At 44.3% G+C, this 25,975-nt stretch overlaps 1 protein-coding gene across 1 annotated transcript in view; it reads right to left on the reverse strand.

The window, feature by feature from the left end:
* Positions 1–2,026: 2,026 nt before the first annotated feature.
* Positions 2,027–25,975, reverse strand: part of mrpl11 (mitochondrial ribosomal protein L11) — a 62,697-nt gene continuing 38,748 nt past the window's right edge. The window contains exons 3-6 of the mRNA XM_080774751.1: positions 12,153–12,248; positions 7,070–7,163; positions 4,425–4,584; positions 2,027–2,239 (exon numbers count right to left, since the gene is read on the reverse strand). Of these exons, the coding sequence (XP_080630877.1) occupies positions 2,134–2,239; positions 4,425–4,584; positions 7,070–7,163; positions 12,153–12,248 (456 nt within the window). The 3' untranslated portion in view covers positions 2,027–2,133. The remainder of the gene's footprint in view (positions 2,240–4,424; positions 4,585–7,069; positions 7,164–12,152; positions 12,249–25,975) is intronic.

Raw genomic sequence — 25,975 nt, forward strand, 5'->3', positions numbered from 1 at the left:
TCTATTGTTAAGGAGGTATAATTTTTTCAAAAAAGTGTACAGCATTTGTTAAAATGTTGTTTTTATGTGGGCACGCCCACTAGTTCATTAAGTATATGCCTGGTTTGCCTGGTGGGTGGTGATCCACCTGAACTGGAGCCGCACCCACAGCTGTAGTTGTATGATAAAAGGGGAGGGTTTAGGTGAGGGGCTGATAGTGTGGTGTCACTATATTACTGTTTATTTCATTGGCCCGTTTGACTTGATTGATGTTGAACAATTTGTAAAAATTAAAAAAGAAATAAGTATAAATAATAAAATAAATAAGATGGGCCAAGGAATGCAGCATTAAGAAAGAGACCAGGCCTATATGCAACACGCACAATAGAGAATCGCAGTCCCGCCCCCTTTCATGACGACGCCAGGCCCAATAAATATTTTTTCCCGGCATAAACATTTAAAAAAGTATTTATTTAAAGACCTTTCGAGCGTCGTAAGAAGCCAACTCGAGTCGTGACAAATCATGACAACAAACACAATATTTTGGACCAAACAAATAATTACCAAGAAGAAAAGTGTTGCAACCTGCAGTTTTTTTTATTTATTTTTTATTATTTGTTCGGTCCAAAACATTGTGTTTATTGTCATGAAGTCTATGAGGAAAATGAACGGGGAATTCTTTTCTGGGTCTCTCGAGGGGGGCAGGACTGCGTTTGGGATACGAACAGCTGCAATACCGCTGGGCAGCCTAATGTGGCACTGTTGAGCAGCCAATAAAAGGGCCATTCACACAGAGCACTATAACCGCAGCCAGCGAGCAAGATTGTTGAGCAGCCTGCACCGCTCAGTTCACACAGGTGTGATTTTTTCCCTTATTACTTGGCCCCGTCTTATCGCTGCTTGCAGCTATATATATTTTTTTTATTTTATTTATTGCAATCCACTATTACCGTATGTCCATTATGCCACAATAACATGTCACTGCTTGTGTACCCATGAACACACAAAACACAGCCCAATCCAACAACACATTTGGAATTATTTCTACATTAAACTTTTCTTTCCTCTCGTCATCAAATCCTCCCTTTCTCCCTGAGCCTACTGCATAGCATGCAGAGAAGTATATACTGTGCACATCATCGTCTCACATAATTCCCTTTTCCTAAATACCGATCTTTGCGCAGACAGTTGCAAGGCATCATTTTTATGCGTGCGTAGCAGCGTAGCCTTCATGCATATGGCCCCTAGTCCTTTATAAATAATAAACACACTCCCTCAGATCCCAGGCTAATCAGTTGCAGAATATTTGCAGACCAGGGAGTTATAATAGGAACCCACTTGGGAAATAAGAAGTTTCTAGAACTCACGATTCTGTAACAACAGAACAGATGTTGAGGCAGAAATCTTTATGGGGGGCATAGATGGATTGGTTAACCCATTTTGGACTGAGGTCGATACAAAACAATTCTTCTAGATCCTAACATTTTTCTGAAAAACCCATGTTTCTATGTCAGTGGTGCTCAGCTCAACCTTTTTCATGTCAAGGACCCCCAGAATATTCTCTATTGGGCCACGGACCCCCATCTCAAAATATGTAGTTCCAGGGACCCCCCAGAAGCCAATATTTTAATTAAAAATGTTCGCTCTGAAATATATATTCAAAGATTTGTGCCACATTTTCACGGTTTTCAAAAATAGCAGACCTACAAGCTCGTATCGCGCCACTCGGTGGCGCGCTATGAGCTTGTAGATCTGCTATTTTTCAATAGCTAAAGTATAACAGAATGCTTAAAACACCAAAAGGGTTTCCCGTGCAAAATGGCTTAAATGATAAGTGGATGTGTAGTACATCGAATCATAAATTCTGTTAATAAAAGCTCAATAGGCCGTCTTAGTTTATTGCCAGAAGAATGGGGTTAAGGATCCCTTAAATCACACACGCATTGTGAAACCCAGATAATTTGCTGTGAATGAGCCTTCATCAACTCCAGACCAGCAGAAGTAACTCATCGCTACAGCGGAAGAAGACCACACAGGACTCTGAAAGTCTTACATGAACAAAATGGTTTTTTTTTTTATAGCATATCAAATAAACAACAGTACATCACAAGCATGTGTGTGTAATTCAATATAAATACATTGCGTGTCTCTCCTTTATTTCTTCTTGTCCTCTGCCGCTTGGGCCGCCGCAGCCGCCGCTTGAGCTTTAAGTGTCTCCTCTCTCTGTTCCAGAAACACTTTGTAATCATCAGCTGACAGGCTAGAGACAGAGAGAGAGACACAGACAGACAGAGACAGAGAGAGAGAGACAGAGAGAGAGACAGACAGAGACAGGACAGAGACAGAGAGAGACAGAGACAGAGACAGAGAGAGAGAGAGACAGACAGAGACAGGACAGAGAGAGACAGAGACAGACAGACAGACAGACAGAGAGCAAGGGGAAAATGGAGAGAACAAAGGAGAGATATGACAGAAGTGGTTAACCACTTAAGTCTGATGTATACTTAAATAAATATACAAGAAATATGTTAGCCTATAACAGGGTTCCCCAATAGGCGTCCATTTCAAATGGGGTCTTACCCTGAAAATGTATTTTCAGGGCAAGACCTCGACCTCGGCCCCCAGCCTGGTAAAAAAATGATATTGCTCAGTATCAAGAGCCCGAATAGTGCCTGCTTTTTTAAAATTTTATGTGGAGCGCACAGTGCAATTAAAGTAAGAGCCACTAGATGGCAGAACTCCTACTAATAGAACAACAGCTCCAGTTTCCTCACCTACAGTACCTTGAAAAAGAAATCCCCACCAGGATTAGAATGGATAAATCAAAAAACTAAATTAATCATGAATTTGCGAAAACCCTTATCACCACATGTCTGGTTTACTTGCCTCAGTCAGTCAAGCTGCTGTTAACTCCACTCCAGTTGGTCCAAAATGCACGCAATGAATTAAGACTAAACGAAGGTTTCCCATTAGCTCCAATGTTGGGCCTCTCCTCCTTGGCTTCCAGTCAAGTTTAGAATTATAATTCTGTTTTAAAAAGGACAGAGGACAGTGCGTCCCACCACACACAATTAATTTTCTTTATTCAGAGAGACAGCATGGAAAGCTGAGGGAGAGAGAGAGAGAGAGAGAGAGAGAGAGACTGACAGACACACAGAGAAGTCTTCAGGCCATCCAGGGGCGAGTGGGGTAAGGGTTCTGAAGGTCATGTGTGCTTTAACCGCTGCACCTTTTGACAGGCACAGTAATTCATTGTAAAGCACTGGCTCAAGGCTATATCTCAGAATGATTACACTTTAACAACACCGATAGAACCCTTTAGGTCCTCAAACTTCTCCTCTTGTTTATTACACAGGTAAAGTCAACGTGCTTTTTTGTCTTCCCCCATGTCGTAAGATTATTAAAGCCAGTGTCCATTTATAAATCCTGTTGTTGGTTTTATGCCGTTTTATTTTTGAGTGGTGCAACCACTCCTATAGACAGCTATGTGGGTCCCTGGCTGGCTGGTTGTGTCCGAGCATGAAAATAGTGTTTGGTTGGTTTTCACCACCAAGTGTCACTGTTGCGCAGCCTAACATACACACATATTAACTGTATATATATGATGATTTTGGGTGTGACCGTACAGTACAGTACAGTAGAGGGACCCCCTGTGGACCCCCACGCGGTAACTCTGTCATTTCTGGACCGTTTCGGACGCGGGGCAGCTCACCGGAACCGGGCCGGCACCCTGGGCACGTTCCAGTGGGCCTGGAGCTTCCGGGGGACCCCACCGGGGACCCCCGCACGGAGTTGTACCACTCACTTCACACGGGTGTGATTTTTTTATCATAAATGTTCTCTAGCTTTTATGCCATCCCACATTTTTCTGCCTCATAGTTAATCTTTTCAATTTTTCTACTTGCTGTCTTTGTATTCCTGTGAAGCACTTTGGAACCCTGGATTAAAAAGGTGTTCAACACACAAAGTATTACCCACTGAATCACTCCCCAGGAGGTGATAAAGTAAAGTGGCTTAATGGGTCGCCTGAGAGCCTCAAGTACTGTCACTGTTTTGTTCTGTTAAATAGTCTTGGCTGTGGCTCAGGAGGTATAGAGCAGGTCGTCCAATCCAATGATCCCTGGGTCGGCGGTTAGAATCCCGGCTCCTCCCGTCCACATGCCAAAGTGTCCTTGGGCAAGACACTGAACGCTACATCGAGTCGGTCGGTGTGAGCTCGCCACCGTCGGCGTGTGAATGAGAGGACGCCGGGTGTCGACTTTCACACACCGCTGGCGTGTGAAAGTGAGGACGCTGGGTGTCGACTGTTCGCCGCTTCACCTCCCAATGTGTGAACGAATGAACCGTTGTAAAGCGCTTTGAGCACAGCCATAAAAATGCAATTCATTATAATGAAGGACACTGGTCAGAAAAGGGGGGGGGGGGGGGGGGTGAAAGGGACTTACTCATTGACGACTTTGATGCCCAGCGAGCGGGCGGAGCCTATGATGCACTTCACCACGTACTCCAGGGATGCGTTGCGATTTTGGAAACACTCGTCCTGAGATTTCACTTGGGCGATCTCGTACACCGACCTCACCGACACGATACCAGCCACCTCATGACCTGCACGCACACACACACGCACACACACACACACACGCACACACACACACACACACACACACACACACACACACACACACACACGCGCGCACACGTCTGTAGATGTCGTCGCTGTTGGGTGGAAACCTTGTGTGCCTTTATTGCTCAAGGACACTTCATTGCAAAGCCGGGGAATGGAACAACCGTCATCACACTCATGTCACCATGACTCAGCCATAACATACGTACATCAGCGGTGAGACGCAGGAACGAAGTAAGTTACCGTAAGTGCATTTTATTTATAAAGCACTTTTCAAAACAAAGTTACAAAGTGCTGTACAGTGGGGACAACAAGGGGAAAAAACGAAATAAACAAAATAAATATGTCTTCAGGCAAATTCTTAAAACAGTCGTCAGACTCTGCATTCTTTATAGGAAGAGGGAGGGCATTCCACAGTGTGTGGGAGCAGCTACTCGCCCTTAGTTACCAGTCTAGTCGCAGGAATTTTCAGAAAGCCCTTATTATCTGAAGACCGGAGTGATCTTACATTAGGTTTTGGAAGCAGTATAGGTCTGAGATGTAGAGTGGGGCCAGCCCATGTGATGCCTTATATGTGGTTAAAATAGTTTTGAAGTTGATTTCGGCTCATTTTTCGGCACTACAGCGCCGACACAGCGGTAAAATAGGAGTATGAATCGGCCCTTTTAGTGTTAGTAAGAATCCTGGCGGCTGTGTTTTCTCTATTAACTGTAAATTGATGCATAGAGGAGGCGGTGAGGGAAGTATAGACTAGTCCATTACAGTAGTCGAGGCGGGAAGAAATAAAAGCATGAATAATTATTTTCTAGGTCTTGAGAAGTCCTGAGTGGTTTGATTTTAGAGATATTACGTAGGTGGTATAAAAAAAAAGACTGGGTGACCTTCTTTACATGAAACTCAAAGTTCACCCGACTATCAGAGAAGCCCCAAAAGGCCAAAGGAAAGCCGAATAGCATTAGAGATACTTTCACGCACGCACGCACGCGACACACACACACACACACACACACACACACACACACACGGAGGCAAAGGGGGAGTTTATTGAGTATTAATTTAGTGTTTGAGTGGTGCAACCACTATAGACAGCTATGTGTGTGTCTCCTTGTGTCCGAGCACGAAAATAGCGCATTTTCAGTTTGAAGTATTTTGTAGTTGCAGATATCGTGATATATATAGTTGATGAAATTTCATACAATATATCGAATAATGTGATATTATCGTTATCGAGGGCCTAATATTGCGTTATATATCGTATCGTGAGGTACCCATAATATCGTCCCATCCCTAATATTAACCTTAGGAAGTATTACGTTGTTTTTTGAGGGGCCCCTCCAATATTCAGCTATTAGCGTAGATTTTCGTCTTACACAAACTTCCCATTGACAGCGCCCCTCACTTCACACGGGTGTGATTTTTATTAGCATATACATTCCATAGTGCTAGTAGACCATATGGGCATATGACATCATCAACTTGCAACAAGAGCAGTTCCTATTGAGTGAAAGATTCTCTATTTATGAAAGAATGAAGAAATAAAACATTTTAGGTGTTGTCACTAAAACCAGACCAGAACTCCAACCACGGGACTCCAATAACCAATAAATACCTTTGCAACCACTATAGTATAAGTCCAGTATTTAAGTATTTAAGTCCAAAACACTTTCATATATTTATATATATTAAAAAAAAAACCCATTAAAAGTTGTTTTATGAAGATACAAGGTTTCTGCTTGACACCGACGATATACCGTATAAGGGAGAGGAAATGATCGCTCCTCCCTTAGCCAAGTGACTACCCCCCACCTCTTTATAACCACCTTCCTTATTTTCCCCAACCTTTTTACATGCCTTTTTTCTTCCTGATGATTTGAATTTTGTTCTTTTTTATGTCATGGTAATGAATTGAATTACCCAGTACCTGATTGTAAACAAGACCGCGAGGACTTGTTTTTCGGTGATATCCTTTTAGACTAAGCGTTTGACTGTACTCCGTATGGTTGACATTTCTGACTAATAAAGTATTCAATCAAATCAAATCAATCAATTCAGTACGGTACATATAGAAAGAGCTGAAACGATCCTCCATCGCACTACAATGTTGCTGGGTGAAAGAAAAGAAACAGGTCTCGGCGGTCAAGGGGGAACCGTCGTCATGCTATGGTGTGTAAATTAGGCATTATTCTGAGAGCACGTGGTCGAGTGGAGGCAGAAAAAGTCAGCCATCGAGGCGTGGGAGGCCATCGCTCGAAGCAGGAAGACGGAAAATCCATAACTCCCCTTGTCTCAGTGCACATCCTCTCATGCTGTACTGTCTGTAATTGCCTGCCACTCTCCGCTCTCCCGTTCATGAATATAACATCAATCAGAAGTAAACCTGTGTCTCCTGAAGGCCAGAGAGAGCGAGAGACACACGTGTGTTACAGGCTGGCTAAAGAACACGGGCGTAGAAGAAACACAACTCACCTGTCCTTCCTGCCCCTTTCTCGATGCCCGCTGCTTGCTTGAGGAAGTAAGAGACGGTGGGCTTGCAGATCTTTAGGTCGTACGTCCTGTCAGGCTGCATGGGGGGCAGAGACGGAGACAGCAGAGAGCTTATACCTCAGATCATTTTGTTACCCGTCATAAACAAAACCTTACACAAAAAGGCAGGCTATAAGAGATACTGCCGGTTGGGCTTGAAGGATCCTGCCATGGCAGGTGATTTGTTATCGGATTCAAGGGATCGGACTTACATGCGACCTTTCAAACGCTGGGAATGGCTTTCACCCCACGCACGCAGCCACCCACTGCCAAAACTGAGATACTGGCTGTAGTGGGGCAATGACTTTCAAGGTGGAGTGTGACTGAAGGTGGATTCCTTTTAAAGGATTGGTGACATGGTGCAGCAGGTGCACAACATCACCACTAATCACCTCATCACACCCGGTGGGTCATCATGATGAGGTGATTAGCGGCGATGTTGTGCACCTGCACCATGTCACCAATCCTTTAAAAGGAATCTACATTCAGTCACAACTCCACACTGATGAAGGCTGGATAGCCGAAACGTTTGTCTATTTTTCAAATATGAAATAAACTATATTTGAACTGCAGTCTTTGGTTTGTGCGACCCACTACCCTTTATTTTGATATGTTTTGAACGGGTGACGCACCTATAGTCAGAGTGCGGTGGTCATATGAAGAGCAATGAGTTTCAAGACATTTTGTAACATTGTAGTAGTACTAGCAACTACTAGAGTATCAGCAAGATAAGTGAGAGTGAGTGAGAGAGAGAGAGAGAGAGAGAGAGAGAGAGAGAGAGAGAGTAACAGAGAGGTGGGCAGGGTGTGAACTACAAAGGAGCAAAGGCATGAGCTCCCATTTTTGAGGGTCGCTATCCCCTCCAACGTCTGGCTTTTGAAATGACATCATGGCAGCCAGGTCTGTGGACTTTTCTTTTACATGTTTGTTTAGAGCACTTTAAACAGAGTATGGAGCTAAGTTAACTGACTTCCTAACTGTTGTAGTTCCCCTTTCAAGCCTATTCCCCCTCTATTCCTGTCCTTTATGTTTTTGAACATTTTTTACAAAGATATATTCTCAATCTGAATGCACCACGTCCCAAAACAGATGATGTATTGAATTGCAACATGTATAGGTCAATAATAGACCCTCATCAGGTTCCAAAATAATCTGGCCTTCTCTCATTCAGGAGTTTGACCATGGAAATCACCTTTGTAGCGTCTTACATTTTTTTTTGTTTTTGCAATTTTCATAGTGCTACATCCTTTTTGTGGTTTGCTGTCATCAGTTCTAGGCTATTCAGTTTTGTCCTTAACCCATTAAAGGCGGGAACCCCTTTTTGTAACCCTAACCTTCTGGACGGGACTGCTATATAAATATTTGAAGTTTTTCCAGAAAACTTAGGTCAGGATTTAGAATGCGTTTTTTTAAAAGCCTCAGTCCATAGGCAACAAAGTCTTATGCACACCTGTGTGCTCTGAGACGGGTGCATAGGCAGGGCTCAATGTACTCAGAAAAATGCACATTTTGCACACTTGCAATACGAACTTTATTTAGGCAACGTTTCGGTCAAAGACCTTCTTCCGGCATCTGCTGATAATGGGTAGCCACATAGACATACACATAGATCCACAATAGCCAATCACAGTCGCCCCCTCGTTAACAGGGATGAGACCCATAGCAGGTGGTGAGCTGATTTGATTAAGTGAGCACATGTACTGTATAAGCTTAAACAGCAATTAATACGTGCACGTGGTTAGGGGTGGGTGATTTATGGTGGTAAATATCGTCCAGATGAATGACAGTGAATGCACATTCATTCTGTGATTTGCAGTTCTATACATTCATCACGTTGAACGACGGTTTCGTTCGCCAACATTAATCAAGTGTTTTTGGTCCAAACGGTCTGTTATTTTTAGTCATAAGGTGGGCTTCAGCCCAAACCTTTTCAGCCAAATAAGTCACCTTGTTGACCAAGTTGTAGCCTACTGTATGCTCATTGTGCTCAACAGCTGTATTGATTTTTTTAAATCAATAAACAAACTAAATTAGTCCTATTTCTAAATAGAGGAATGGAAGCGCTGCAGGGATCTGTTAGTGGCTCTTAGATGGGTGCTCTTTGGTGATACAGGTAAAACCATATAGACTAAAGGTATCCTTCCTCCAAGTTGTACTGTTTGTCAACGTGTAAATTGCAGACTTGAAAAGAAAATAATCCAAGGCACTCAGTCTTTGGTGAAAAATTAAATAGTTTATTTGATGCCAGGGTCTATCCTCTCTCTAGATAGACCCTGACGAAGACCTTTCTTCTGCGTTATTTATTTGCCTTGCTCATCATCATCAAATAAACGATTTCATTTTTCACCAAAGACAGAGTGGCTTGGATTATTTTCTTTTCAAGTCTGCAATTTACTTTGACACGCAGTACAACTTGGAGGAAGGATACCTTTAGTCCCATTTATTTTAGTTTCTGTTACCTTGGCTCGTAGGTGGTTGTACTGTTAACACAATTTCCGCCGGGATTAATTAATAACATGCCAGGATAAAATGGCCCCGTGACCGGATGTTGTGTCAGCCTAATGGTGTGTGTTGACTCCTGACCGGATGTTATTGTCTGCATGGACCGTAATCAGTACTGGCCGCCGGTGCCATTACTGTGACCGCCAGGCTCCGCGCAATAAGCATTGTTTTGACCAGAAATTCCGCCTGGGAGGGGCATTTGGAGACTAAAGCGACTGAAAGCATGCGTGCGCGTGCACACACACACGAGGGTGCACAATCAAAGATGGCGCAGTCCACTGCCTAAGCGAACAACAGATAGCCATCCGAAGATAATGTGAGTAGCCTTTCCACTAGATCGGATTAAACACATTTATACAACTGAATAAACGTAGGCTACGCATTTTGGCAGCGTCGCTTCCCGACAAATAACGGAGGCTACGTATTTTGGGCGGGGAATTCGGTTAAGAAACTTGAAAAATAACCATAAAAACCGCATGAAATAAATAGTGATAATATCGTGTATCGATTCGTGATACTGCTTGAAAACATATTGTGATATTATAGTTTTCACCCCATCTCGTGGTTATGACTGTACGGCTTCCCTTTTAGACATCAGTCCCAAGGTCAGCAGGACCTCAAGCAATACTGGTGTGCCCCCTTCTCCTGTTTTTCCTGTATAGTTATCCTCATGGAGCATGGCGGAAATAATTATTGATCTATGATTCATGCGCAAGGTGAATTAAAAGGTGTCTCTAACTTACTTTAATGAAGATACTTGCATGCATCACATCACTTCACTTCACAGCATGGCTGTACAATATAGATAAAATGCACTCCCCTCATGCGCGTGTGTGTGTGTGTGTCTGTACGTGTTGTTACAGGCTGGACTGTTGATACAGTCTGTTGTTTAACAGATACAATATTTTGCTCATCAGTTATGGGAAATTTAAGCGTTGTTATTGTTAATGAAAACTTGATCCTTGTAGGGAAAATGATTATGCACTAGCCCTTACCCGTTGTGGCCTGGATGCGTTTTCGCATTATCAATTCACTAATACATTAATTATTAATTTATAATTTGTTAAATTGGAAAAAGGGCTTCGTTAAGACCTCCATGTTATTATGGTCAATGCCTGTGTGAAAAGTGGGAGCGATTTGTGCAGGCAGTGAGGAGCTACGGAAGTTACAGTGACACACATTTAGACACACATTCAGACATTGTCAGAATTATAGTATGACTATAGTATGATGATGATAATATGCCATGTAACTACAGATCAAGCTAAACATGTTTCTTTCATTTTGAAGTATTTATATTTAAACGAGATGAGTGACCACACACACACGGTGACAGCGCTCCATGTTCACACACAGACAGACAGACTATTCTGTACACTGCAGTGTTTTTACTTGTTTGATCGATTTATGTTCAATTGATTAATGTACTCGTCTGACCATATTTAGATGAGGGTTTCAGTCTCCTCGTTCGACCACGACGACCCATGCTGACTGCACATCTTTGCGCTGCGTAAAATATGCATGTCCATATCTCCAGCTGTGTTTACTTCTCATTCATCCGCCACATCGCGCCTTTATTTGATGCAGATTGCATTCACACCTGCAGTGAATCGAAGTCAGGTCCGCTTGGAAGCGAAACCCCCATTTCTTGTCGAACTATACCGGGATTGTTTGATGCACACCAGAATTGGAATGAGCCTTCCACCAAACGAGCCAAAACTAAGCACACCTTTCTGACAATACGCAGCAAGATTAGTCTTAATCGCAGTGTAACATCATGGGGGATGAATGCCACCTTTGTTGTGCAGACAAGCATAGAATATACAGTAATATATCGCTGCAGTGCGCCCTGCTTTAGTTGTCCTATACTGTATCATGCTAAGATGTTTGGTTTCATACCCCTATAGAAATGTCATGTGGTCATAAACTAATTATGATGTATCATATGTGCTGACATAAAGCAAACTGGGCCTGGATGGATGCTTGCAGCTACATTTGTTTCTTTTGACCACTTTCCACCAGCAGATGGCACCGATGTGACAGAAGCAGCAGGTGTGAAGGCTCAGCACTCTCCTACTGCATATTGCATCTCAAAACAAAACTCTGTATAGACCCTATAAAAAGGAATCAGGCTACTCTACTCTAAATATATTTCAGACGCTGATTTGGATCAAGGCTTTGATGTGATGATGATGATCACATGGAATTAAGTTAAACGGTACAAAAGGAAAAAGCAAGAAAAGAGGGGACCATTAACAAGGTGTATGGGAAAAAGCCCAGCTTTTTACTGTATGCTGCCGTTGGTTCTGCTGTTCACGTAAATGCTCTCTGACTCTCCCGTTCCTCTGGGGTACGGTTTCATTAATGAATGCAAATGGAGGAGGCTTACTTCGGGTGGTACGAGTATGAATAATGGAAGTGCTTTTGGAAATGTTATGCAGCCACTAGCGTTTACCAGAACATTGTGGGTATAAAAAAAAGAGTTGATGAATGCATTGGAGGTGGTGTCAGAGACGTGCTTTACCTTTACTTGGATCCTGATCGGAAGAGGAATCCCTTCCTTGAGGTCCTTGGTCTTCTCGTTGAAGTCCTTGCAAAATTGGCTAATGGGAATCCCTTTCTGAATGTGGAGAGAGGGTTGAATGAAGCGACGAGTAAGGAGAGGAGAGAAAAGCAGAGGGAGAATGATGCTTAATTTACATAGAAGAAATAGAACCCATGACATCTGCAACGCGTTGTGCGCTTGCATGTATAATTGTATATAAACAGTTTTTTGGTGCGCGACGGAGAATAAATAGGCCGTAAAATGAGTATAAGTAGGATATAGAATGAGTATAAATCGGGCTCAACCCATTGTGGACGGGAACCCCTTTTGGTGTTTTAACTAAGCATTATGTTATACTTTAGCTATTGAAAAATAGCAGATCTACAAGCTCGTAGCGCGCCACCGAGTGGCGCGCTACGAGCTTGTAGGTCTGCTATTTTTGAAAATCAAACCCGTGTGAACTGAGTGGTGCAACTACCCCCCTCCCACCCTCCCTCTCTCTCTCTCTCTCTCCCTCTCTCTCTCTCTCATTAGCAGGCAACAGTGCAGCACTCTCTCTCATTCTGTTTCTGGCACGACAGCGCTCCCTACTGGTACTACTAGTCATACTGGTGCTCATTAAAGTCACATAGGTGAACAACACACAGGTAGGTGAACGCGGACATTGATGACTGTTCCTTGGAGTGGTTGCACCACTCAAAAATGCGGCACAAATCTTTGAATATATATTCTTTCGGAATAACGTTTTTTTTATTTCGACGTCAGGCCTAAATGGGTTAAAGACAGGGCTGAATGCTTTTAAAAGGTCTTCATCCACATGTCACTCATGGCAAAAACTGCAAGGCTTGCGTAGTAACGACTGGGCTGCCGTCAGTCAGTCATTGGAGGCAGCCTTGGAGAAGTGGTCTAACGAGGAGCACACACACGCTGCTGCCCCACAGCATGGCTGATGGTGTGTTATGTACCATAATGATGCACTAGGACTATGGCTGTTTATGCAGGGTTTTATAATTGCACTATACGGAATTGCAGGCATGTTCTCTCTCTCTCTCTGGCCGTGCCTGGATAGAATGTGTATAGCCTCAAATGTTCAATGGGGATTCAGATGAGGACTCAAAAGCAGGCCACTTCAGAATACCGGTAGTCCATTTTGTTACCTTACCATATTAAAAAAAAAAAAAAAAAAAGTCTAATTATGGCATGCCTTCCCCATGTGGATGTCTATGACATATGACGATACTGGTTTACGTAACATTAAAAATGTTAGAGGACCACTTTTCGACCTAACATCTAACAGGAGGGCTGTTTTTTTAAAAACAATATATGTTTTTTATTAGAACGATGGCTTCCATTTTCGCATTGCAACTTTCCAGAAGCAGAAAGGCTGCAGTTTCTATTAGCTTGGATTCCCCATCGATGATGTCACTGGTGGGCGAGGTTTTTTAACTGCCCCAAAGCCTTCCTATGAGAGACACAGACCGAGTAGGAAAACACTACTTCATGATGATCATTAGTGAGAGAACCAATTATTATGAAGATGGGTTGAAAAGAGGTGACGTGGTCCTTTTTAAGTATTATTTCACAATATGAAACATACAGTATGTGGGCCAGAAAACACAAGGAGGTATAGTTCCATGGCAGTGTAGACAATAAAACTGTTACTGCCCAGTCCAACAGTTTGTGTGATGACAGCCAGACCCATTTCACTCGCCTCCTACCATGCCATGCTGTGAAAACTACATTTTCTCACAATTAAATTGAAACTGACAGGAAACTGCAAGTTTCAGCTCTTCCCGAAGATTTTCAAAGGGATTCCGATCACCACACTGGTCCAATGTTTTCTTCTCATGCTGCTTTTTTTTATGTCTATTTTGGGTCAGCATGTTTTGAAATGCTGAAAGGACCTTAAAACCCATTCTGGGTCGGGAATCCCTTTTGGTGTTAGCATTAGGTTATGCTTTATCTATTTTTTGAAAAATCGATGAACGACTGACATAGAAACATAGCTTTTTCATAAAACTGTCAGGATGTAGAAGACATTTATAGAATCTGATCTCAGGTCAAAAATGGGTTAAGACTTTCTGGGCTGTACAATTTCAGATTTCATCATTATGCCCTGCGCAGGTGTAAAGGCTGGGGCACCCAGCAAAGTTGCTCCAAATCACCACTGACACTGATCCAGGTTTCACAGTGGGCATGGAGTTTGTTTTCTTCGAGAGCTTAATTTGGACTTTGTACTGTGGACAGATCCCATCGACTCCACGTTCATTCTGCCAGAAGGACTGTGGCTTGTCAGCATGCAATTTGTGAAGTCCAGTCAGGCTTTCTTTTGTGTGTCTTTCCCTTCTCTGTCTACCATGGAGCCCATTTCGTTCAGACAGTGACGGATGGTGCAACTTTTAACTGTTAATTTCATTTTTTTTTAAATCCGTTTTGAAGTTTACGTGGTTCTCACTGGACCATTAAAATAATCGTTCTGTTCAATCTTGGGCTGATATTTAATCTTGTGACCACATCCAGAAATGTTGGCTACAGTACCATGGGCCTTAAACATCTTAATGGCAACAGTGGTCACAGTAACATCAAGCTTGATTACAAGATTGGCGCAGCAATCCCGATCCATGCCAAACATGCCAACGACGAACCTCTGCCCCGAATATTCCTCAACGGCCTGTTATAGCGCCACCATGAGGCCGATTTAGGCGAAACACATTTATGCAGATTACTCGTACACATTTTATCCATACATCACACAATTCGGTACACACTATCTCCATAGTCATGTGATCAACACGGATCTGCACTATTTCCCCATCTTCCATCCTGATTGGCTAAGATTGGCTTCTAAAGCTCACATGATTGGTCCGTTTCGAACAAAATGCCACAAATCACAAACACAGTGTGCAATTTCCGTGAAATTATACACACACATTTCCACTAGGCCGAGGACGACGTGCCACTCATTATTTTCCAAATCGGCCTCATGGCGGCGCTATAACAGGCCGTTGATTAGCTGGTAACGAACGGACGGAAGGAAGGAAGGACGGACGGACACACGCACACACACACACACACACACACACACACACACACACACACGAACAGACGGAGTGCAAAACATACTCTCTCCCCGTGCCTTCGGCCTGGTGGAGACAATTATGTGATGATACAATTTATTTTTAATGGGCTGTTCCAACTTCCAATTATTCCTTTTCCCATTATATTCATGCCGGCATGGTCTAGGCTGGGTGTCTGTGGTCCATTACTATTCCACAATGTGTAGTGTGTGTGTGTGTGTGTGTGTGTGTGTGTGTGTGTGTGTGTGTGTGTGTGTGTGTGTGTGTGTGCGCGTGTGTGTGGTCATTCACAATTCCAAAATGTAGATTCTGCGTATGCGTGTGACTGCGTGTGTCCGTCAGGCGAGGCACACTAGGCGAGTTATGACAGAGTGCATGTTGGTGCCCAGAGCCCCAGAGACCCCGTGATAAATGAGTCTCCCTTTCCCAGTCCCTGCCAGGCCAACCAGAGCGAAAGGCAGAATGGATGGGTGACATTAAGTCAACACCCAGCCAACGCCTCTCTCTCCACCTCGCCATTCCTCTGCTGACTTGGAATCAGCCGGCAATGAGCTGCTAAAGGAATCTAATTACGGCTACGTAAATTTATACCGACTTTCGCCCGCCATTTCCCCCCCAAAGGGCAACACACACTGATTGAAATGTTCATTTTAGGAATGGGAAAAAAGGTTTTTTTTTTTTTTATACACAGTTTAATGGAGTCACCAGCTTCTATTGCTCCATGGCGCGGCGCCTGCAGAGTAATGCACTGCCTCCGGATTCTAATAATGGACCTGATGAAAACTCATTCATCCCCAGACATTCTTCAATGACACAAACGGAGGAGGAGGAGGACGCTTATTTGAACATAACGGAGCGGAAAACGCCTCCCGATGTCCCGACATCATCATCGCCACTAAAAGCCTCAAAACACACCCGATGCATGCTGATGATCGGCGTACACCTTCATCTCGACAAACTCAGTTCATTAGGCCCCCCCGGGGAGAGGGAGACGCCGACACCGCCGGCCTCGTTGCTCTCTCTACTGTACACACTAACTCAGTCTGATGGACGTCTGATGGTCTCGCGCGTCACTGTGTGTTGCAGGCAGATACTGTTTGGGCCACCGACGTGTTGCATTAGAATTACAATACATCCCATTAATGAAATGAAAACCCACCGCGTCCCCGGAGGGCCCTCTCTCTCTCCTCTTCCACCACCTTCCCCCTGCTTATTAATAGTAATCCCATGTCAAACACAGTACCGCACCACTGTAGTATAGTACCCCCCCCCACACACACACATTCTTGTAACGCATAAAACAACACAGCTTGGATAAACAAGAGAGTGCGGGTAGAGATTCTAATTAAATATGGATTAATATAAAAGGCTCTGATGTTGGGCACGAGTCAAAGCAAGAAGCCTCCAGGACTCCCTCACATTATTCTGCTCTCTTTCGTTGCCTCTCTGTCAGACCCCCCCCTCTCCCCGGGCTTGTAGAAGACCACCAAACCATCGCCATGAGGAAAAGGGCCTCCCTGACCAGCATGGACACACAACCTTAAAAAAAAAGGTGCTTTTAAAGCATGGATGGATAGCCAAACATTATGCAGAAAGAGCAGCAACTGTGCTAAAGATAGTCAAAGGCGATGTGCTTCAGGGACGTCCCCTCGGGCATATACTGTATGGTGCGAGAAATATACAGAGAACATATTCCGCCTGGTACGCGATGGAGCTTGGTCAGACAATGGCCCCACAAGGGGAATAGTGAACATGAGGATACGAGTTAACAACACACACACACACACACACACACACACACACACACACACAAAACTATGAGCATAAGACAGGTATATTATAATTAAGATGACCACACAAAGGGTTCGGCCATGGGAAGTGTTATAGAAGATGACAGTGTGAGCAAGTTTAATTTTTCTTTCACCCCACCGGGGGCGATTTAAAGTCTAAACTGCAGTAATTATCGGGATTGAACCGTGGTGTTGGTACGTGTGATGAGGGTCTTTAAAACTGGCAGCGGGGCATGGGGGTGCCATAGGAAGCGAGGTTCAGTTGAGACTGTTGTGACATTTATGTGACATTTATCACAGAGACAAGTGCGACACTAACGTTTATGCCCTGGTGGCCAGATCGGCCTAACCCCACTCCCTCCATCTGAGCATCTAATCATCCTCTAGTCCGAGCGAGCATGCCGCGGCTAAATCCTCTCTGCTCACCATGTCTGATTAGCCCATCTTGGGCGGGGAACCCCTTTTGGTGTTAGCGTTACGCTATGCTTTAGCTGTTGAAAAATAGCAGATCTACAAGCTCATAGCGCGCCAACGAGTGGCGTGCTACGAGCTTGTAGGTCTGCGACTGACACAGAAACGACTGACACAGAAACGTAGCTTTTTCAGAAAACTGTCAGCGTGTAGAAGACATTTCTAAAATCTGATCTCAGGTCAGAATGGAAAACTGTCAGGATGTAGAAGACATTTTTAGAATCTGATCTCAGGTCAGAACGGGTTAGAGTCGCCTGCTCTCCAGTACAAAATGGCTGCGGCCTATCACCCCGTGGCGAGGGGGGGGGGGGGGCTCCACTCCGGCCGCCAGACGAGGACATTCAGCTCCCATATCTTCAAAGGCTTTCTGAGATCCTGGGCAGCGGGATTAACTGCTAATCTACAGAGATATTGCAGCCATCAAGTCACCAATGGCAGCACTGGTTAAGTTAATTGCTGTGCGATCCATTTGAGATCTGCACAGTGGATGGAGCGCAATTACTTATAGTTAACCCGTTTGGACCTGGGAACGATTCTGCAAATGTCTTGTAAATCCTGACTGTTTTCCTTGAAAAAGCTATGTTTTTCTATGTCAGTCGTTCTCAAACACTTTTCACGATTCTTCAAAAATAAGCAGACCTACAAGCTCGTAGCGCGCCACTCGGTGGCGCGCTATGAGCTTGTAGATCTGCTATTTTTCAATAACTAAAGCATAACATAATGCTAACACCAAAACGGGTTCCCGCCCCAAAATGGGTTAAGGGAGGCAATTAGGCATTTGCAATTAAAAATGTGAGAGGTGTCCATTGGGTTTTTGACCCTACCACCATATTCTCTTTCTCTTTTTTTTTTCTGTCCATTTCTCCATGTAAATGTGATTGGCCTTTCAGCTTCACCAACTCTTTTTAACAAGATATAGTACTGGCAGAAAAGGAAAAGAGAGTAGAGAGGAGAGGAGAGGAGATGTGTGCAGCCAGGGAGGCAACCTAATGTGTGCATGGGAGAGGGAGAGACAGGGGTGGACGTGAGAGGATGAAAGTCGGCCGAGAGGTGGAGAGAGTTCCTCCTGCGTGATCAATATTTGAACAATGAAAAGGCTCGTTTGACTGACGAGAAGAGAGCGCAATCTCACGAGTGTATCAGATGTGAGTGAATAATGTGCACATATATTAATGTTTTGGGAGGAGTGCTGACAGTGTGGATGCGTTTTCTTTTTTGCTCAGCCTGGCTGGCCGCAGGTGTTTCTGCATCAAGAGACTCGAGCACAAGAGAGAATGAAATGGGAACGGACGGACGGACAGACAGACAGACAGACAGACAGACAGACAGACAGACAGAGGGGAGGGTGGGTGGGAAGAGATAAGGAGACATAGGGGGAGAGAGAGGGAAGGAGGGAGGGAGAGTTTGCCAGGAGAACAACTGTGCGCACGGAAGCATAGCAGAGACATGCAGATAAAGGACACAGCCATAGGAGATGGCCTTGGGGGCAGTAGGCAGGATTAATTGCCCCGGGGACTCAAGCACGCTGGATAAATTGCCCTGGCAGGCTTGCAGGTTGGGCCCGAATAGAAAGGAAGGTGTTTGATTGGAAAGGGGCTGGGCAGGAGGCGAGGTTAATTAAACTCTGCAGCGTGAGACGCACTAATTCATTACGTTCATTACCTTGTTCATTTAATCTGCTCTGATGTTGGGAGTTTTATCGCTTCCAGCCCGGGTCTTATAGTCTCAGTACAGCTGATTAATAAACATACCCTCAGCTACAAACTGCAAGCCCAGTACAGAATGAACAGCCTGCATTTATACAGCGCTTTTCTAGACCACGCTCAGCGTTTATGCGATATATATAAGCCTCAAGTTCACCCGTTCACACACAGACGGGGTGGGGACAGCCAACACCAGGCGTCTGGAGCAGTTAGGGGTTCAGTCAGTATCCTAATCAACTTCAAGCACAACTCTAGACGTCAAGGCCACGAGTCCCGACTGGAGGTATTGGGATCGAACTGAGAAACCTCCGATTCCCAAATCACAGATGCACTCAGCTCTGTAATCAATAGCACATTAATTAATTGAACTTATACTTATAAATGCAGCAATTTAATTAATTTCTAACTAGGTTTTAAGGTTAGGGTTATTCATTTACTGAAATGACCCTGAACATGAAAAACAAACTCGCACTCTTATCTGAGATACCTCTCACCACTGCTCAAATCCACTCATGGTGACCTGTGTGACCTTTGGAGCATGCAAAACTGTGTTTTTTTTTTACCATTTTTGGAAGCAAAACTTCAGTGTAACAATTAAGAGCAGAATTCTTCCCGACTCCCAGAACGCCAAGACCCATCATACCACTCTATGACTTACTACAAGTAGACCATATCACAAAAAAAACAACGACATACTACATAAAAAGCTTAAAATATGTCACGGCTGTTTTTATTTTTTATTTTGTATAAAACTATTAAATGTTTCAGTAATTTCTTTGTATATTGAAGTTATGTGCCCTGTACAATTTTTGATTATGATGCCTAAAAGAATGCCAAAAATACGTTAATTGCAATCACTGGTATTTGTTTGACAATCAAGCGTCAAAACCGTGACAGCCCTAGCTACGAGCGGACAGCGCGGCGCATCACGAGTCACGACGTGTTGTGAGCTTTTTTTTTTTACCCATTCGTCACCCAAAACAGATTGGGTGACGACCACAAAGTGTGCGGTGACATGTGGAGAGCCAGAGGACGGCCAGAGAGACGACGACGACCCGGTGTGGAGAAGGATTGGCAGCTAAAAACCATTTCTTTTCCGTGAGCTACACACAGACTGCAGTAAAAACTTGCAGGGAGGGTTGAAAATCAGTAGCGCCGAGAGGCTGAGACATGGGCTGAAGGCCGGTGCGGATTTACACTTTTTTGCCTTACTTGTTTGTTTTTGACTCAGTCAAGGAGAGACAGCGAGATCAATTCGTGGCGGTGTCGACTCGCCACGACCTATTTTTTTACGCCATGACGTATTCTTCATTATCCGCCATGGCAGAACAAAATCCGCCGTGGCGAGTACAGAATCCGCCTTGGCGGCGACTCGCCACGACCTATTTTTTTTCGCCATGACGTATTCTTCATTATCCGCCATGGCAGAACAGAATCCGTGGCGAGTACAGAATCCGCCATTGTTTATTTTTTTTTTGCGTGCCGTGGTGCAGGTTTTATTGTCCTAGTATTACTATTCTCGGAATTATTTCATCCTCTTGTAGCGTAACGGTTAGCGCTCTCGCCCCTATAGTCAAGGCACTGTGCCGGGCCAGGTTCGATTCTTGCAAAAAACAAACTTTTTTTTTTTAAAGTTATTTTTTTACCCGTACATACAGTGTGTGTGCGTGCGTGCGTATACAGTGTGCGTGCGTGTATGCGTGCGTGCGTATACAGTGTGTGTGTGTGTGTGTGTGTGCGTGCGTGCTTCATCGTATTTATTATTATTATTATTATTATTAATATGCAGGTAATAATAATAAATACGATGAAGCACGCACGCACGCATATACAGTGTGTGTGCGTGCGTGCATATACAGTGTGTGTGCGTGCGTGCTTCATCGTATTTATTATTATTATTATTATTATTAATATGCAGGTAATAATAATAAATACGATGAAGCACGCACGCACGCACGCACACACACACTGTATACGCACGCATACACGCACGCACACTGTATACGCACGCACGCACACACACTGTATGTACGGGTAAAAAAATAACTTTAAAAAAAAAAAGTTTGTTTTTTGCAAGAATCGAACCTGGCCCGGCACAGTGCCTTGACTATAGGGGCGAGAGCGCTAACCGTTACGCTACAAGAGGATGAAATAATTCCGAGAATAGTAATACTAGGACAATAAAACCTGCACCACGGCACGCAAAAAAAAAAAAAACAATGGCGGATTCTGTACTCGCCACGGATTCTGTTCTGCCATGGCGGATAATGAAGAATACGTCATGGCGTAAAAAAATAGGTCGTGGCGAGTCGTCGCCACGGCGGATTCTGTACTCGCCACGGCGGATTTTGTTCTGCCATGGCGGATAATGAAGAATACGTCATGGCGTAAAAAAATAGGTCGTGGCGAGTCGTCACCGCCACGAATTGATCTCGCTCCACCTGCAGTCAAGAGGCTTTGTGTGAAACATTTGCTATGTATTTTTGCCCTTACAAGGCTGACAAGAATTCAACATCTATTCTCTCTGTGTCCTTCGTTGTCTGGAAGGTGTTGGGTCTTTCACATCACGACACGGCACCGGAGAAAGGAAAGAACAGTTTGTCCAGGGCAAACTTATTTTCGACACGAGGACGCCTCTCAACCTGCACTATAGGCTAACCACCACACCGCTAAGCTTACAGCAGCACCACCCCCTGGGGGGGAGAACCAGAGGTCCACGGTCAGCATTGGTTGGGTTACCTGGAGGTAAGGTGTATGTTGCAAGACCCGAAACACCTGAAACGATTCAACACTGATGATGTGTCCAAGTTTGTGCGTCAGTTTAATTTACTGAAAGAAAGAGGGGGCATTGATCACGTTATTTCTTGTTGGTTCCCGTTTGCCTCCGACTGCTGTTAAGATGTGACGTTAACGAGCACCAGTATGAGTACCAGTAGGGGCGCTGTTGTGCCAGAAACAGAGAGACAGTGCTGCACTGTTGCCTGCTAATGAGAGAGAGAGAGAGAGAGAGAGAGAGAGATGACGAGGGGGGGAGTTGCACCACTCTGTTCACACGGGTGTGATTTTCACAATGGAAGTTATTACTTTTCTTTAAATCCAGTGAATAATTTCTCAGCAACTATTTTATTTGTTTCCAGTATAGTCGCTATACTCGCTAAGCCGATTGCATGGCGATTGCTTCACTATGATGATAAAATATGGTTCTAAAAAAGGCTCATGGTAGCCTATACAGTTTCTTTCAGAATATCCCTCGCTATACATTTTTGTTGCACTAGAAAACTTCCGTCAAGGGTACTAAAAAAAATGAACACAGCTAGTTCACTTTCTCAAAACTAGGTACGTGGAAGATTCTTCTTAGTTACATATTGATAAAAATCCATGTTGAGAGCCGATTCACCATGCAGTGCATCATAGAGCATATGATAAGAAGCAACAGATAAAGCTGATAAGACAATTATTACATTATGGCCTGCGTTTACACCCCATTCAACATCACATTAACAACACAGCATGTTTAACCCATTTTGGTCGGGAACCCCTTTTGGTGTTAGCATTATGTCATGCCTTAGCTATTGAAAAATAGCAGATCTACAAGCTCATAGCGCACCACCGAGTGGCGCGCTACGAGCTTGTAGGTCTGCTATTTTCTTTAAATCGATTGGATGGATTGCATAACGGCCAGAACTGGCGAAAAACCCGACAGCTCTGCTTCCACAAGCAGCGTCAGCTGAACATGCATGCTCGTCTTCGGGATGGTTTTTTCCCCCCGTTTAGAGTTTTGGTGAAGACACAACAAGAAGCAGCGGAATTAAATTGATTGGATCACAACAAAAGATTCCACATTTTCGACTCCATTAAGTTCTCCTCAATGTGTTGACGACGTCGTTGTGCTTTTTACACATGAGTAATCACGTGCGGGGCTGCGGCATAACGGAAGAGGTTGAACCTCAGGAAGAACTGTAAAGATTGGATGACAACCGGAGGAGAGAGGCAGAGACCGTGTGTGCACGTGTATATTGATTGATTGATTGATTGTGCCACAGTCTGGTAAAGACAAAGCAGCACTGCAATAACGATTGGCAGCAGTGTTGTAGGAGCGTCGGTGTTGCACTTACAAAGGGTTGTGAGTGATGGATAACGACAAAAATCACCATAGACGGTGACGGCTCACAACTTGAATATGACACGGAGCGTCTGTGAACATGATGATCTCCATGAGGTGACGAGAGACTGGCCTGATGTGTGTGTGTGTGTGTGTGTGTGTGTGTGGGGGGGGGGTCCACTAGACCATGCCCAGAGCATCTAGAGACATGCCCTTCTAAACTTCCCAAATCACGCCTAGAGGAAAAGTGATGACTGCAGAGTAAAAGTTGGGGACAATAGGTCTTTACTTGCGACAACGCGCCCGCTCTCTCTCGCTCTCTCTCCCCTCCTCTCTCCCGTTCATTTCCTCCAACTTTATTCAATCTCGCCCTCTCTCTCCTCTCTGAAAATGAGCCAGAGCTGAGTGACCTTCAACTACACCCGTGGGGGAACAGGGGGGGGGGGGGAAGAGGAAGAGAGTGGGGGGGAGGGGGTAAAGCTGAGGAGTGGGGGTGATGGACCAAAGAAGGGTGCAGGACAAAAGAGAAAAAGGCGCATGCTGAAATCAGATAAATGGAAAATCTCTTCTGTTGGGGACCAGTGAAGTGCACTGCTGCATGTGACAAGAAAGATGACTCCTCCTCTCTCTCCTGTCTGATTAAAGCTCTCACTCTGTAATGAACACCCAGGCCTGGCCTCATGAGGAGCAGGGGAATATCGCCTGATACAAAAAGGCTGAGATATACTTGGTTATGTATATGGTTGGTGGGCATCACAAAAGACTAAAGTGAGCTTGTAGATCTGCAGTGCACCCTTGTTTCTGGTGCTCACCACTGGCAACACGGCAAAGTTTCAATCAGGCACTAATGCCAAATTAACACAGGCAGCGGTATTCCACTTCCATTCGAGCTTCAAAAGAAGTTGCTTTGCCCAGCGCACACTCCCCCTTTCCCCACTACTTCTGCCGCCATAATGGGATTTATTCAGCCTATACTTATTACTCGTAGTCTGAAATACTGTTCCGTGGCCTCTCACCATCAACGAGGTCAGAATAAAAAAAGGGGCTGAAATAGATAATGGAGTAACGTAATGGAAGCAGCATGAGACGAGCGAAATCACACTCCTCCCACTCCCAGGTACAAAGCAACATCGGTTGGATGAAACGGATGAAACGGTTGGATGGCACTTACACGCACGCGCCTTCTAATGAGAGCGCACAATCTGTCTCGGAAGAGCCACCCATCGACTAATCTAATATACGGCAACCTTCCCCGTGTTTCTTCACTAGTCCGATCCAGGAGAACACAGTTTGCCGGCCACTGCTAACAGAGCTGACAATGAGGTATATATCTTCCCTTCTTCTCTGGAGTCCTGCCTCAAAGCAGACCGGAGGTAGAAAACTGTCGTTTCCTGATGTCATTGCTATAGGGACACATGCATCAGTGAGCAGGAACTGAGGATGGCAATGAAGAACCGGGAAGTCTGGCATGGCATTGTGAAATCCATGATCTCGACCGCGGTCGAAGAATGATGATGATGATGACTACATTGGACTTCCAAGCCTTGCACTATAGGGTTTGCTTGTAGATGATTTATGTACAGCAACATGTAAATGTGCCTTGTTTTCAGATACTAGTTTTTCTTCATAAAAATGTCACAGCTGTGGAATGTAAGGACACAGACAGTACACAATGTTTAACATTCAGCTGAATCACTTTAAGATGTGTTGTTTACATTGTAACATCAAATAGCATGTCACATCTAGAATAATGTCTGCTCTTCCTAAATTGTGCAAATAGCATTCTGTCCATGTAAACAAGGTATAATAAACTAAAGAGTGGAAAACTAAACATCTGTTGAATCAGAGGTTGTGTCTCCTAGTCCTTCCACTCTCCAGAACGGTACCTCCCAGTCCCGGCAGAGTAGTTCAGGAGGAACGGATTGTGTGGCCCTGGTTTTTCCCTAATGGGACTGATCGAGGGTAGCTCTGGGACGTAAATTGAGACTTGATCACCCCGGCTGGGTCACCTGAGTGAGGGGTATGATGTTGGGAGACCCGAAACCCCGTTGACCTTGGGATACATCACTGAGGATACGTCCCAGGTGCATCCATGCGATGTATTTTTGTTTTTTTAATGACATTTAAATTAGGTAACAACTTCAACTTGTGCTACTGTGCCAGGATTATAATAATAGAGTAGTTTGACTATTGGTTGAAAAGAAATAAGATTATCTTATAAGATGCTCTTAAAACATGCACACAAAAAATAAACAATTCGTGCACCGAGCTGGGATCGAACCCCACTCTCCCGCTAAGTAAGCTGGGTTCACACAATAGCAGGTTGTGTATTATATGGGATTTCTACAGTATTAAGATTACAGGGCTTGCCGGAGCAACCCAAACAAAGCACCTCATGACGTACTGCAGTGTGATGAGTCTGACTGTTGTAATGTGGAAACAATGGAGCCTGTTCAACTTGGGTTGTTGGCAACAGATGAGCAGCTGTTATATGTCTGGAAAGACAGGAGGCACACTATACTAGATGGGTCAATATATGGAAGATCACACCCGTGTGAAGTGAGGGGCGCTCTTTTCTTATCATCATAGATCATCATACATGCATCATCTCATTCTGGCCAATCACAATTTGCGTCCTCACTTTTGTCTTCATTTTTTG

The sequence above is a fragment of the Protomyctophum bolini genome (assembly GCF_963924005.1).
Source record: "Protomyctophum bolini genome assembly, chromosome: 10".
Classification (NCBI taxonomy): Eukaryota; Metazoa; Chordata; class Actinopteri; order Myctophiformes; family Myctophidae; genus Protomyctophum; species Protomyctophum bolini.